Source organism: Salvelinus fontinalis, chromosome 33, assembly GCF_029448725.1.
Source record: "Salvelinus fontinalis isolate EN_2023a chromosome 33, ASM2944872v1, whole genome shotgun sequence".
In the NCBI taxonomy this organism is placed as follows: domain Eukaryota; kingdom Metazoa; phylum Chordata; class Actinopteri; order Salmoniformes; family Salmonidae; genus Salvelinus; species Salvelinus fontinalis.
In genome coordinates, this window is record NC_074697.1 from 39,809,538 (window position 1) to 39,826,064 (window position 16,527).

General features: G+C 45.7%; 1 protein-coding gene and 1 pseudogene across 1 annotated transcript; both read left to right on the top strand.

The window, feature by feature from the left end:
- The first annotated feature begins 204 nt into the window (after positions 1-204).
- Positions 205-7,958, top strand: LOC129832233 (kelch-like protein 12). The gene is made up of 5 exons (XM_055896147.1): positions 205-726; positions 2,468-2,621; positions 4,790-4,868; positions 5,060-5,287; positions 5,468-7,958. The coding sequence occupies exons 1-5, from the start codon at positions 721-723 to the stop codon at positions 6,948-6,950; spliced, it is 1,950 nt and encodes a 649-aa protein (XP_055752122.1). The 5' UTR covers positions 205-720; the 3' UTR covers positions 6,951-7,958.
- Positions 7,959-14,060: 6,102 nt separating this feature from the next.
- Positions 14,061-16,209, top strand: LOC129831602 (sodium/glucose cotransporter 2-like; annotated as a pseudogene).
- The last annotated feature ends 318 nt before the right edge of the window (positions 16,210-16,527 follow it).

A 16,527-nucleotide genomic window follows, 5' to 3' on the forward strand; every position in this document is an offset into this window, starting at 1 on the left:
TAAGACAACCAATTAATACAAATTCTATGAACAATATTTGTAACAAATGTAATGTACTGACTGTGTGTTTATAAAGTCGAAAAACATAAAATATTGCTTACATTTGCTTTAGTTATAAAATAAAGAGCACGAGCGAGTTCAAAGCTAAACGTCACATCCGTGCACTGGTTCAAAGGTTAGCCAATGAGACTAGCGGAACCATTGCATTGCGGTAATGCGGTTCAGAGAGGGAGACGAGTGAATTGTGCGGCCGACAACAGTCAGGCAGGTCTCCGGGACAAGAAAAACAGTATTTTATGTTTTTTTTTACATCCGTAATGTGTTTGAGTTGTTTGTGTTTTATGCCATGATTGACTAATTCCCCTGATAAGACAGAAAGGGACGCTTTGGTGGATGATTTTTAGAGAGCTGCATTCAGCAGTTGCTAACAAACGTTAGCTAGCCGCCGCCGGGCGGTCTGTTGTTATAGCCTGCATGGTGGTTCTGAGAACCATGAGCCGTGCTGCACCCCACACTGGAGGCCGTACTCACTCAAACCAGGACAGGCAAGGTGGATCGGAGGGTGGGACACACGGATGTCAACTGTCAGCTTCCCTTTTTGACTGACTACAGACAATCGGGCCTAAAGGAGAAGCTACTAACAGTAACTGTCTGGCCCCTGGTGACATCCACACAATCAGAGCCCAGGACAGGACCACCAAGTAGGGTAGTCTCCCCTTAATGAAGGTAACGTCAACAACATTATTGTCATTTTGTGTCACTTCCTGAATGTACCCTGTTGATTTTTCCCAATAAGAGAGAGGATTAGGGAATGGTACCTTAGAGCTTTGCAAGACATTCATTCAGACTTTAGTTCAGAGTTGGATACGATTAATTAAGGACCTAGAAGTTGATCTTGACCATAACCCTCTAATTACTCTTATATAGATTACCTAGATCTATCTACTAGAGATCGACCGATTATGATTTTTCAACGCCTATACCGATTATTGGAAGACCAAAAAAGCCGATGCCGATTAATCTGACAATTTTTATTTATTTATTTGTAATAATGACAATTACAACAATACTGAATGAACACTTATTTTAACTTAATATAATACATCAATAAAATCAATTTAGCCTCAAATAAATAATGAAACATGTTCAATTTGGTTTAAATAATGCAAAAACTAAGTGTTGGAAAAGAAAGTAAAAGTGCAATATGTGCCATGTAAGAAAGCTAACGTTTAAGTTCCTTGCTCAGAACATGAAAACATATGAAAGCTGGTGGTTCCTTTTAACATGAGTCTTCAATATTCCCAGGTAAGAAGTTTTAGGTTGAGGTTATTAAAGGAATTATAGGACTTTTTCTCTCTATACCATTTGTATTTCATTAACCTTTTGACTATTGGATGTTCTTATAGGCACTTTAGTATTGCCAGTGTAACAGTATAGCTTCCATCCCTCTCCTCGCTCCTACCTGGGCTCGAACCAGGAACACAACGACAACAGCCACCCTCGAAGCAGCGTTACCCATGCAGAGCAAGGGGAATAACTACTCCAAGTCTCAGAGCGAGTGACGTTTGAAACGCTATTAGCGCACATCCCGCTAACTAGCTAGCCATTTCACATCGTTTACACCAGCCTAATCTCGGGAGTTGATAGGCTTGAAGCACAGCGAAGAGCTTCTGGCAAAACACAGGAAAGTGCTGTTTGAATGAATGCTTACGAGCCTGCTGCTGCCTACCACCGCTCACTCAAACTGCTCTATCAAATCATAGACTTAGTTATAACATAATAACACACGGAAATACGAGTCTTAGGTCATTAATATGGTCGAATCCGGAAACTATCTTCTCGAAAACAAGACGTTTATTCTTTCAGTGAAATACGGAACCGTTACGTATTTTATCTAACGAGTGGCATCCATAAGTCTAAATATTCCTGTTACATTGCACAACCTTCAATGTTATGTCATAATTACGTAAAATTCTGGCAAATTAGGCGGCCCAAACCGTTGCATATACACTGACTGCGTGCAATGAACGCAAGAGAAGTGACACAATTTCACCTGGTTAATATTGCCTGCTAACCTGGATTTCTTTTAGCTAAATATGCAGGTTTAAAAATATATACTTCTGTGTATTGATTTTAAGAAAGGCATTGATTTTTATGGTTAGGTACACATTGGAGCAACGATACGCACCTCATCGATTATATGCAACGTTCTTAACTGAATTGCCTAGTTAAATAAAGGTGTAAAAAAATATAATTTTAAAAATAAAAATCTGCCAAATCGGTGTCCAAAAATACCCGAATTAATCGGCCATTCCGATTAATCGGTCGACCTCTACTATCTACATCAAAATGTAATTATAACTGGCCACCATCTTGTGTATCTGGCTCCTTGACAGAAATGTTTTTTGTTGTTGTTAAAGGTTCCTGATATTCCTGTTTATCAATGTTAACTCTTGACTATTTCCAGATGAGTGCAGTCCGTGGAGGAACAATCACCTGGCGGCCACAGCCCTGGCAGGACGGTGATAGTGGGGGTGGGGAGCCCCTTTCGGACAGCGACTCCGAAGAAGAGGACTTTCCCGACGACAGCACCACTCCTTTAGGAGACTACGTAACACATGGTATGGTAGAATGGGAACGTCCAAATGATTGCATCAGTCATGTTACTCAGAGAGCTCATCATGTGCTGCATATATATGTGTGTGTACCTGTCAAAAGTTTGGATACACCTACTCATTCAAAGGTTTTTCTTTATTTTTACTATTTTCTACATTGTAGAATAATAGAGAAGACATCAACAATATGAAATAACACACATGGAATCATGTAGTAACCAAAAAAGTGTTAAACAAATCAAAATATATTTGAGATTCTTCAAAGTAGCCACCCTTTGCCTTGATGTCAGCTTTGCACACTCTTGGCATTCTCTCAACCAGCTTCATGAGGAATGCTTTTCCAACAGTCTTGAAGGAGTTCCCACATATGCTGAGCACATGTTGCTGCTTTTCCTTCACTATGTGGTCCAACTCATCCCAAACTATCTCAATTGGGTTGAGGTCGGGTGATTGTGGAGGCCAGGCCATCTGATGCAGCACCATCACTCTCCTTGGTCAAATAGCCCTTACACAGCCTGGGTGTGTTTTGGGTCATTGTCCTGTTGAAAAACAAATGATAGTCCCACTAAGTGCAAACCAGGTTGGGATGGCGTATCGCTGCAGATTGCTGTGGTAGCCATACTGGTTAAGTGGGTCTTGAATTCTAAATAAATCTCAGACAGTGTCACCATTAAAGCACCCCCACATCATCACACCACCTCCTCCATGCTTCACGTTGGGAATCACACATGCGGAGATCATCCGCTCACCTACTCTGCGTCTCACAAAGACACGGCGGTTGGAACCAAAAATCAAAAATTTGGGCTCATCAGACCAAAGGACAGATTTCCACCGGTCTAATGTCCATTACTCATGTTTCTTGGCCCAAGCAAGTCGCTTCTTTTTTTTTATATATATATTTTTTATTTTTTTTATCCATTTTTCTCCCCAATTTTCGTGGTATCCAATCGCTAGTAATTACTACCTTGTCTCATCGCTACAACTCCCGTACGGGCTCGGGAGAGACGAAGGTCGAAAGCCATGCGTCCTCCGAAGCACAACCCAACCAGCCGTACTGCCTCTTAACACAGCGCGCCTCCAACCCGGAAGCCAGCCGCACCAATGTGTTGGAGGAAACACCGTGTACCTGGCCCCCTTGGCTGGCGCGCACTGCGCCCGGCCCGCCACAGGAGTCGCTGGAGCGCGATGAGACAAGGATATCCCTACCGGCCAAACCCTCCCTACCCCGGACGACGCTATGCCAATTGTGCGTCGCCCCACGGACCTCCCGGTCGCGGCCGGCTGCGACAGAGCCTGGGCGCAGTTAGCACTGCGATGCAGTGCCCTAGACCACTGCGCCACCCGGGAGGCGCAAGTCTCTTCTTATTGGTGTCCTTTAAGTTGTGATTTCTTTGCAACAATTTGACCATGAAGGCCAGATTCACGCAGTCTCCTCTGAACAGTTGACGTTGAAATGTGTCTGTTACTTGAACTCTGTGAAGCATTTATTTAGACTGCAATCTGAGGTGCAGTTAATTGTAATTTATTTATCCTCTGCAGCAGAGGTAACTCTGGGTCTTTCCTTTGGTGGTCCTCATGAGAGACAGTTTCATTAGCGCTTGACGGGTTTTTGCGACTGCACTTGAAACTTTAAAAGTTCTTGAAATTTTCCGTATTGACTGACCTTCATGTCTTAAATTAATGATGGACTGTCGTTTCTCTTAGCTTATTTGAGCTGTTCTTGCCATAATATGGACTTGGTCTTTTACCAAATAGGGCTATCGTCTGTATACCACCCCTACCATGTCACAACACAACTGATTGGCTCAAACGCATTAAGAAAAAATAAATTCCACAAATGTACTTTTAACAAGGCACACCTGTTAATTGAAATGCATTCCAGGGGACTACCTCATGAAGCTGGCTGAGAGAATGCCAATAGAATGCAAAGCTGTCATCAAAGCAAATGGTGGCTACTTTGAAGAATCGAAAATATATTTAGATTTGTTTAACCCTTTTTTGGTTACTACATGATTCCATATGTGTTATTTCATAGTTTTGATGTCTTCACTATTGTTCTACAATGTAGAAAATAGTAAAAATAATGGAAAAACCCTTGAATGAGTAGGTGTGTCAACTTTTGACTGGTACTGTAAGTCTCATTCGCCTCACTTTTTACTTCTTCTCTTCCTCAGGCTTGAAGCAGCTACTGGATGCTCAGCAGCTGTGTGATGTCACTCTGTTAGTGGAGGGGAAGAGGTTTATGTGTCACAGGTGGGGTCAATGACCTTCTCTCAATTCTAGTGTACTACATCCAGACAGTGCATGTTGCTACACACACAGAAATATGTTACACACACTTAGATACCTACTGCTGTTTCAGTACTCTAGTCTCCTGCAGTTCATTGAAGTCACACCCTATCTCACCCTTATGTGAATGACGTCGTGCTTCTGCCTCTCTTCAGAGTCCTCTTGGCAGCGGTCAGCCCGTATTTCCGTGCCATGTTCACTAGCCCGTTGGTGGAGTCCCGCCTCACTGAGATCCGATTGGAGGAGGTGACGCCGTCAGTCATGGAGACTGTCATCCAGTTTGTCTACACTGGGGAGGCGGGGCTCTGTCTGGACACGGCCGAGGACCTGTTTGTGGCGGCCAATCGGCTTCAAGTGATGCCTCTGCAGGACCTGTGCTCCAGGTAACTATATAGTCAGTGCTGCCTGATATAGATGCGTTGTATTTTCCCCGGTCCAGAATGCTGCTCATACTCCTAAGCATATGCAGTTCAGTAACTGCCACAGAGTTTTGATAGCATTTTAAAAAGCCATCTTTCTTTTATTGTCTGGTTTTCCATCCTCAAACATCTGTGTGTCTGTAGGTTCCTGTTTGAACACCTGTCTGTGGACAACTGCCTGGGCATGTACTCTCTGGCCCGCTCCCACCACGACCAGCTGCTCCTGAGGGCCTCTCTGAGGCTGGTGGCCCAGCACTTCCCACGCGTGGCCCGCCAGAAGGACTTCCTGCTGCTGGACCCAGGTACCCTGGGCAGCCTGCTGGGCTCTGACCGCCTGGGCATAGACTCTGAGGCAGAGGTGTATGACGCGGCACGCCGCTGGGCCGAGCACCAGCCCCTGGACCGTTACAGCCACATGCCGGCCCTGCTCCACCACCTCCGCCCTGGCCTGCTGTCCCTGGAGGAGAGCCAGCGGCTGAGCCAGGAGCTGGGCCCTGCGGCGGCCGGGGAGGGCCTGGGGGGCCCGCTGAGGCCCCGGGAAGGCATGTTCGAGAAGAAGATAGTGTGTGTGGACCTAAAGCCACGGGAGGACGAGTCGCTGAACGAGAGGGACTTCACGGTGGACTGCTTCGACCCACGCACAGGAAAATGGGAGAAGCTGGCTGCCCTGGGCTCTCTGCTGTGCCCAGGTTGCACGGCCATTGGGGGGCGGCTGTTCGTAGCGGGGGGCATTCTGCGGGGGGGCACGGTGTCCACGGAGGTCCATGAGTATGACTCTGTGTTGGATCGCTGGCAGGAGCGGTCGCCCATGGTGCAGCCCCGGGCCATGCTGGGTCTGCTGGGCTGTGGGGAGTCACTCTACGCCCTGGGGGGCTGCAACAGAGGAGCCATGCTGGACTCCTGTGAGATCCTGGACCTGGCCTCTCTCCAGTGGGGCCCCGGGCCCCGTCTGCCCCTGCCACTGCGCTCCTTTGCCTGTGCCGCTCTGCGCGGCCGCATCTACCTGCTGGGCGGCACCACGCTGGAGCAGAACCGGGCGGTGGTGCACGCTGGCGTGCTCATCTACCACACCCTGACTGACTCGTGGACCCGCGTGGGACTGGACTCTGGTGCCACCTGCCTGGCCGGAGGGGTGGCGGTGCGGGGAGGGGTCTGTGCCATTGGAGGCTACATGAGGGACGCCACGAAGTTTATAGATGGAAACTACACCCATCTGGAACCTCTAGAAGCCACGGGGCGGGTGCTGTTCTTCAGGGAGGGCCGGGGCACAGGGGTGGAAAGGGAGGTGACAGGGGCGGTGGTGTCTGAGAGGGGCGGGGGCGGGGGGAGTGACCGAGCCCCCAGTCCGGTGGTTTTCCCGGGGTTGCCCAGGCGGATTGCTGCCGGGGGCGTAGCCAGGTGGAAACGCAGGATATACGTCTTGGGCGGGGAGAACGGCTCCCGTTTCTATGACAGTGTGTACTGTTGGAAGCCTGGCTGGCGCAGCTGGGTCCAGAGACGGGAGAAACTACCCGGAGACACGGGGGGAGTCAGCCAATTTGGCTGTACCACCCTCAAGTTCCCCAAGAAACACATCCTGTCCCGGCTGAGACTGGCTCGGGAGGACCGCAATCCTGATGATGACTAGCCACAGCCGGACTAATGAGTTGTGGCTAAGACCAGCATTCATGGGGTTTCAGTAATGAAATGTTATCAACTTTTTACACTTGAGACAGTGGGGGGGGAAGGGGACTCGCATCTGAATGTAACCACCGTATGCCACAATAACACTAAAGTTCTTCACAAAAATGATTTGAATGCATTTAAATGGTTTGAAACTTGTCTGCCTGTTGAACACACATCCTCAGCCTTCTATAGGAATTTAACGACTGCATAGGACTATGTTTTGGATGACTGGCTGCGAATGCTTATTGAATTGTTTTATTTCTGCCTTTTCTATTCCAGACATTCTGAAATTCACTAAAGCATCCCATGTATGTAACTTTAGTCTTTCACTTTTCAATGATTCCAGGGCCATGTTCATTAGGCACGAAACGGAAGAAAATGAACTGAAACAGGGAAGGACAACCTACCAGGACTTGTCCAATAACCTAAACATTCATTTTCATTTTCCATTGCAACATGTTTTGTAACGTTTTTTTGATTTAATGCTCTAATAAACATGACCTAGATTTCAGTCACTTTCTCTTCATTGCTATTCACCCTAACACTTATCCTCCTCCAATCAGATATAGTGTTATCATCTGAGGGGATAATGTGGTTTCGTAATCATTATTGTCGCCAAATGATGTTTTATTTAATTTTCAGATGCATGGGTTACTTACCGCAAGAGCAGGCAGATCCGCCAGAATACCTGACACCTATTTGTTTTATTTTGGATTTTAGTTGAACACGCCCCTTTGGTCTAGAGCTGTGTGAAGATATTCGGAGTTTAAATGTGTATGTGTGTTGGGGTGTGAATGTTGGATTATGGTATGTAACAACAGGGGAGCCCCCCCCCCCTCCCAATCCCTCACACCCCTTAAGAGAAATGTCACCTGACTGATGTAATCTGATGTATGTTTTTGAACTGAAAGTCAAATTGATAATTTGATGACAGTTATGCTATCAAAAGATTAAAGGAATGTTTTCTTAAGATTTTTGGGATTATTCTCCTGTTTTACAATTTTCCTCTGGGCTACGACAACAGGTCCATGTGTCCGTTTGTCCTTCTGTCATTTTGCATATGTTACTAAAAGAGAAGAAATCATAAACCAGATTTACATTAGAATGGACGGTCTTGTAGTCACTCATGCACGCACACATCTCGTAGTTTCCCTCAAAACATTTCCAGCAGGGTGGGGGTGAAACCATTGGTCAGAGACCGACAGGACAGCGGATCTGGTCTTTGTTTGTGCTTTAGGCACAAATTTTGGGTCACGATAAACCAAAGGTTAACACCTGTAACATTCATTTAATTTAGTTACCGATATAATTTGCACACGGAAGAGAAAATCAAATTTGTTTGACATGTTACGATAGGTTGAACTGAACTAATGGAGTTTATTTTACTAGAACTGAACCGTGTGTGTACTGTAAGTGAACATTGAAGAGGCTAGGCGTTAATTATTACTGTCATTAATAAACCTCAATCAGCCTCCTTTTCTGGCGACCAAAAGTTCTTCCTGACCAACCACTCTGACCATTCTCTCCTCCTTCACCTTCTCTTATGCCTTATCGGCTGTTAGAATGTGAACCCTGTAGTTAATAGACACTGGTGTTATCATTATCCTTTGCTCCAAGTCTTGGACTGATATCCCTTGGTTTGACATTATTACGACCGTTGACGCCTTTCTTCCTTTTTGTTGAGAAATGGAGAATCCCTCGTCTGAAACCACACCAGAGAAGGGGACCATTAATAATCTAGCTGATATCTTGGTCATCATCAGCTACTTCATTCTGGTCATTGGAGTGGGTGTCTGGGTTAGTAGTACACCGATCTGTATCTGTCTACAGGTCTGTAGCCTACATAAACCCACAAGACCAGCATTTACCTCTTTTCATTCTGAAAAAGAAACATCCCTTTTTCAGAACCCTGTCTTTCAAAGATAATTCGTAAAAATCCAAATAACTTCACAGATCTTCATTGTAAAGGGTTTAAACACTGTTTCCCATGCTTGTTCAATGAACCATAAACAATTAATGAACATGCACCTGTGAAACGGTCGTTAAGACACTAACAGCTTACAGACGGTAAGCAGTTAAGGTCACAGTTATGAGAACTTAGGACACTAAAGAGGCCTTTATACTGACTCCAAAAAACACCAGAAAAAGATGCCCGGGGTCCCTGCTCATCTGCATGAACGTACCTTAGGCATGCTGCAAGGAGGCATGAGGACTGCAGATGTAGCCAGGGCAATAAATTGCAATGTCCGTACTGTGAGACGCCTAAGACAGCGCTACAGGGAGACAGGATGGACAGCTGATCTTCCTCCCAGTGGCAGAACACGTGTAACAACACCTGCAAAGGATCGGTACACCCGAACATCACACCTGCGGGACAGGTACAGGATGGCAACAACAACTGCCCGAGTTACAACAGGAACGCACAATCCCTCCATCAGTGCTCAGACTGTCCACAATAGGCTGAGAGAGGCTGAACTGAGGGCTTGTAGGCCTGTTGTAAGGCAGGTCCTGACCAGACATCACCGGCAACAAGGTCACCTATGGTCACAAACCCACCGTCGCTGGACCAGACAGGACTGGCAAAAAGTGCTCTTCACTGACGGTCGCGGTTTTGTCTCACCAGGGTTGATGGTCGGATTCGCGTTTATCGTCGAAGAAATGAGCGTTACACCGAGGCCTGTACTCTGGAGCAGGATCAATTTGGAGGTGGAGGGTCCGTCATGGTCTGGGGCGGTGTGTCACAGCATCATCGGACTGAGCTTGTTGTCATTGCAGGCAATCTCAACACTGTGCGTTACAGGGAAGACATCCTCCTCCCTCATGTGGTACCCTCCCTGCAGGCTCATCCTGACATGACCCTCCAGCATGACAATGCCACCAGCCATACAGCTCGTTCTGTCCGTATGTTCTGGAATGGCCAGCGAAGAGCCCGGACCTCAATCCCATTGAGCACGTCTGGGACCTGTTGGATCAGAGGGTGAGGGCTAGGGCCATTCCCCCCAGAAATGTCCGGGAACTTGCAGGTGCCTTGGTGGAAGAGTGTGGTAACATCTCACAGCAAGAACTGGCAACTCTGGTGCAATCCATGAGGAGGAGATGCACTGCAGTACTTAATGCAGCTGGTGGCCACACCAGATACTGACTGTTACTTTTGATTTTGACCCCTCCTTTGTTCAGGGACACATTATTCAATTTCTGTTAGTCACATGTCTGTGGAACTTGTTCAGTTTATGTCTCAGTTGTTGAATCTTGTTATGTTCATTCAAATATTTACACATGTTAAGTTTGCTGAAAATAAACGCAGTTGACAGTGAGAAGACATTTCATTTTTTGCTGAGTTTAGTTTTGAATCTACATAGTTTGAAATTATAGCTGATTCTCTCCATGTGTAATTTATCATAATGGTGTCTTATGTCAAACTGTTCACCAACTACTTCTCTGATCGAGTTCAGTGTGTCAAATCGGAGGGTCTGTTGTCCGGACCTCTGGCAGTCTCTATGGGGGTGCCACAGGGTTCAATTCTTGGACCGACTCTCTTCTCTGTATACATCAATGATGTCGCTCTTGCTGCTGGTGAGTCTCTGATCCACTTCTACGCAGACGACACTATTCTGTATACTTCTGGCCCTTCTTTTGACACTGTGTTAACAACCCTCCAGGCGAGCTTCAATGCCATACAACTCTCCTTCCGTGGCCTCCAATTGCTCTTAAATACAAGTAAAACTAAATGCATGCTCTTCAACCGATCGCTGCCTGCACCTGCCCACCTGTCCAACATCACTACTCTGGACGGCTCTGACTTAGAATATGTGGACAACTACAAATACCTAGGTGTCTGGTTAGACTGTAAACTCTCCTTCCAGACTCACATCAAGCATCTCCAATCCAAAGTTAAATCTAGAATCGGCTTCCTATTCCGCAACAAAGCATCCTTCACTCATGCTGCCAAACATACCCTTGTAAAACTGACCATCCTACCAATCCTCGACTTCGGTGATGTCATTTACAAAATAGCCTCCAAAACCCTACTCAATAAATTGGATGCAGTCTATCACAGTGCCATCCGTTTTGTCACCAAAGCCCCATATACTACCCACCACTGCGACCTGTACGCTCTCGTTGGCTGGCCCTCGCTTCACACTCGTCGCCAAACCCACTGGCTCCAGGTCATCTACAAGACCCTGCTAGGTAAAGTCCCCCCTTATCTCAGGTCGCTGGTCACCATAGCAACGCCACCCGTAGCACGCGCTCCAGCAGGTATATCTCTCTGGTCACCCCCAAAACCAATTCTTCCTTTGGCCGCCTCTCCTTCCAGTTCTCTGCTGCCAATGACTGGAACGAACTACAAAAATCTCTGAAACTGGAAACACTTATCTCCCTCACTAGCTTTAAGCACCAGCTGTCAGAGCAGCTCATAGATTACTGCACCTGTACATAGCCCATCTATAATTTAGCCCAACAACTACCTCTTTACCTACTGTATTTATTTATTTTGCTCCTTTGCACCCCATTATTTCTATCTCTACTTTGCACCTTCTTCCACTGCAAACCAACCATTCCAGTGTTTTTTTTACTTGCTATATTGTATTTACTTCGCCACCATGGCCTTTTTTTATATTTTTATTTATTAATATATTTTATTTGCCTTCACCTCCCCTATCTCACCTCACTTGCTCACATTGTATATAGACTTATTTTTTCACTGTATTATTGACTGTATGTTTGTTCTACTCCATGTGTAACTATGTGTTGTTGTATGTGTCGAACTGCTTTGCTTTATCTTGGCCAGGTCGCAATTGTAAATGAGAACGTGTTCTCAATTTGCCTACCTGGTTAAATAAAGGTGAAATAAATAAATAATAAAAAAACTGGGTATTTGTATAGCTCTATTTATTGACATTTACAATTACAATACAGTAGAGTAGGCATCTACAAAATAGATGGCATCATGAGGGGAGAAAATGATGTGGATATATTGAAGCAACATCCCAAGACATCCGTCAGGAAGTTAAAGCTTGGTCGCAAATGGGTCTTCCAAATGGACAATGACCCCAAGCATACTTACAAAGTTGTGGCAAAATGGCTTAAGGACAACAAAGTCAAAGTATTGGAGTGGCCATCACAAAGCCCTGACCTCAATCCTATTGAAAATTGGTGGGCAGAACTGGATAAGCGTGTGCGAGCGAGGAGGCCTACAAACCTGACTCAGTTACACCAGCTCTGTCAGGAGGAATGGGCCAGAATTCACCCAACTTATTGTTGGAGGCTTGTGGAAGGCTACCCGAAACGTTTGACCCAAGTTAAACAATTTAAAGGCTTTGCTTCCAAATACCAATTGAGTGCATGTAAACTTCTGACCCACTGGGAATGTGATTAAATAAATAAAAGCTGAAATAAATCATTCTCTCTACTATTATTCTGACATTTCACATTCTTAAAATAAAGTGGTGATCCTAACTGACCTAAGAAAGGGATTTTTTACTAGGATTAAATGTCAGGAATTGTGAAAACTGAGTTTAAATGTATTTGGCTAAGGTGTATGTAAACTTCCAACTTCAACTGTATTCATGTCCTTTGCTATGAAGCCCATAAATAAGATCTGGTGCAACCAATTACCTTCAGAAGTCACATAATTAGTTAAATAAAGTCCACCTGTGTGCAATCTAAGTGTCACATGATCTGTCACATGATCTCAGTATATATATACCTGTTCTGAAAGGCCCAAGAGTCTGCAACACCACTAAGCAAGCGGCACCATGAAGACCAAGGAGCTCTACAAACAGGTCAGGGACAAAGTTGTGGAAAAGTACAATTCAGGGTTGAGTTGTAAAAAAATATCTGAAACTTCGAACATCCCACAGAGCACCATTAAATCCATTATTAAAACATGGAAAGACTATGGCACCACAACAAACCTGCAAAGAGAGGGCCGCCCACCAAAACTCATGGACCAGGAAAGGAGGGCATTAATCAGAAAGGCAACAAAGATCATCTATAAGTCTTTGCTAGGTATAGCTCCGCCTTATCTCAGGCGGATTGGAGTTTCTGTCCATAGGCCCACTTTAAGCCGTACACTCCACAGAGCTGGGCTTTACGGAAGAGTAGCCAGAAAAAAGTAATTGCTTAATTAAGGAAAAAAAAAAAGCAAATACGTTTGGTGTTCGCCAAATGGCATGTGGGAGACTCCCCAAACATATGGAAGAAGGTATTCTGGTCAGATGTGACTAAAATTGAGCTTTTTCACCATCAAGGAAAACTTTATGTCTGGTGTAAACCCAACACCTCTTATCACCGCAAGAACACCATCCCCACAATGAAGCATGATGTTGGCAGCATCAGGCTGTGGGGGTGTTTTTCATCAGCAGGGCCTGGGAAACTGGTCAGAATTGAAGGAATGATGGATGGCGCTAAATACAGGGAAATTCTTGAGGGAAACCTGTTTCAGTCTTCCAGAGATTTGAGACTGGAATGGAGGTTCATCTTCCAGGAGGACAATGACCAAAAGCATGCTGCTGAAGCAACACTCAAGTAGTTTAAGGCGACACATTTAAATGTCTTGGAATGGCCTAGTTAATGCCCAGACCTCAATCCAATTGAGAATCTGTGGTATGACTTAAAGATTACTGTACACCAGCGGAACCCATCCAACTTAAAGGAGCTGGAGCAGTTTTTCCTGAAGAATGGGAAACAATTCCAGTGGCTAGATGTTCCAAGCTTATAGAGACATACTCCAAGAGACTTGCAGCTGTAATTGCTGCAAAATGTGGCTCTACAAAGTATTGACTTTGGGGGGGTGAATAGTTATGCACGCTCTAGTTTTCTGTTTTTTTTGTCTTATTTCTTGTTTGATTCACAATAAATATTTTGCATCTTCAAAGTGGTAGGCATGTTGTGTAAATCAAATAATACAAACCCCCCAAAAATCTATTTTAATTCCAGGTTATAAAGCAACAAAATAGGAAAAATGCCTAAGGGGTGTGAAGACTTTTGCAAGCCACTATACATCCCCCAGTCCACTCCTCCTGACCTCTGCACCCTATGTGACAGTGTGTGTGTGTGTCCCTCTTCCTTTCTCTTCCTGTCCTCAGCCTTCTTTGAGGTGGGGGGCTACAATGCTCTGCTGGAGAAGTACAGGTTAGCACTGCCCTCCACGTACCAGTCCCTGGAGCACCAGCTCTACAACATCTCCCCCCAGTGCTTCACCCCCGAAGACGACGCCTTCCAGCTGCTTAGGGACCCCGTGACCGGGGACCTGCCCTGGCGTCCTCTTTGGCATCGCCATTGTGGGCGGCTGGTATTGGTGCACCGACCAGGTAAATAAGCTCATAGGAACACAGTGGATGGAATTCATATGTGCGTTTATTTCATATTGCATTTACTGTAGATGGCCCATTCAAAACTGTGATTAGATTTGAGTTGGCACATTGCTGACTGAATCTAATTTGAATGTGTTACATAATGTTGATGTCTGCTCTGCTCATTCTGTTGCTATGGTGAGAGATACTTAAATTAGATGGATGTGAAACAACATGGATCAGATGGAAAGATTGAATCGTTGGTTGAGTTGATCTTGGATCTTCCCCCATGTCTGTGTATAGGTGATCGTGCAGCGCTGCCTGGCGGCCCGCAGTCTGACCCATGTGAAGGCGGCTGCATCATGTGTGGATACCTGAAACTGCTCCCCATGTTCCTTATGGTGTTCCCTGGAATGACCAGCCGCATGTTCTTCCCAGGTGAGTTCCCAAAATATGCTATCATAGGATTGACAGAGTTGAGTGGAGAGTTTGATCTTTTAGGTTCATTAACAGGGAAGCAAGCACACAGCAAAAAAAAAACTATATTATAAACAGTTTGTCAAACTTTTGATGCCTTTTTCTTTTACCCTGAAGGGGGGGGGGGTGTTCCCTCTATTTTCCTCCTGTCATTATGGGCTCCATGGTAACAGAGCCTGTCTTCTCTCTCTGTTGACAGATGAGGTGGGTTGTGTGGTGCCAGAAGTGTGTGGGATGGAGGTGGGCTGCTCCAACATCGCCTACCCCGAACTGGTGGTCTCTGTGATGCCCAATGGTGAGAAGTCTCTCTCTGCTGAACTAGTTGCTCAGATCTGGGTGACACTTTTACTGTATAATTGTTATTTTTACACATAATTTACTGCGTGCAGTTGTGTGCCGATGGCTACCAATGTTTTTAGCTCTCCCATCATCTTACCTTAATCTTCCTCCCCCCCAGGTCTGAGGGGCCTGATGCTGGCGGCCCTGATGAGATCCCTGGCTTCCATCTTCACCAGCAGCAGTACCCTGTTCACCATGGACATCTGGACCCGCTTCAGACCGCAGACCAGAGAGAGCGAGCTCATGATCGTTGGCAGGTCTGGGCCTTTTTTCACTTGGTTTAAATAGGAAAACTTGGTTTATGTAGAAAAGTTCAGCTCTCCCAGACCATTTGCTGGAGTAGGTCAATATAACGTATGCTCCAATAAAATGGCTGCCTAACTCCGTCTCGCCCTCTGAGTGTGGGTCCTCGTCATCGTATCTGCTGGATCCCTGTGGTCCAGGCGGCCCAGAGCGGTCAGCTGTTTGACTACATCCAACCAGTGACCAGCTACCTGGCCCCGCCCATCGGACTTAGTATTCTTCCTGGCTGTGTTTGTGAAGAGGGTCAATGAGCAGGTGAGGTCAGAGGGTGTGTTTTCTAGTTACAAAGCAAATTGTTGTGAGATGACATAGGGAAAGCATTGTTGATGTAGCCTATGAGTGTGAGAGACATCTGGGCCCGTATTCACAAGGCATCTGAAGGTAGTACTGCCGATCTCAGATTAGACCCCCCTTCATAAAACCTTGATCAAAAATGCCAAACTGATTCTCGATCAGCACTCCTACTCTGAGACAATGCAGGCCCAGACATATACCACTGGATGAACTTTTCCTTCTTTGATTACTTTGGTACTAAATTGACGTTTCTTTCAGGGGGCGTTTTGGGGCCTGATGTGGGAGCAGAGTTTTGGTTCCCCTTAGACTGCCCCACTGGTGTGTGGGGTCCATTACCTCTACTTCACTGTGCTCCTCTTCTTCTGCACCTCCATCCTGGTGCTGCTTGTCAGCTACTATACACTGGCCATAGACAAACATGTGAGCGCTTGCATCAACACTGTTTTATCAAATCCTGCATCCATATCATTAATGCAGGGGACTCTTACCCACTATTATGAGAACTTACTATAAACCTATGGTGGTATGCATCTCCCCATATAATGCTCTGTGAGTGAGGTCTGATGGAACTGAAGTGCTGGGGAGGATAGCACGCAGGGAGGCAAAGGAGAAAAGCAGAGAAGTCTGACAGCCCAGGTATGAGAAACTTCCACTACACAGTCGAGCGGATCTAATCCATGATGCATTGTGGGTAAGTTGACTGACCGATCTAAAAATGAGTAGTTATTTATTATGCAAGGTGATTTGTAGATCAGTCAGTCTTGACTCACCTGCAAAGTCTAACAAGCCCATAATCTTGTTTTGATTTCTTTCCTTTGTTAGTGGATGCTG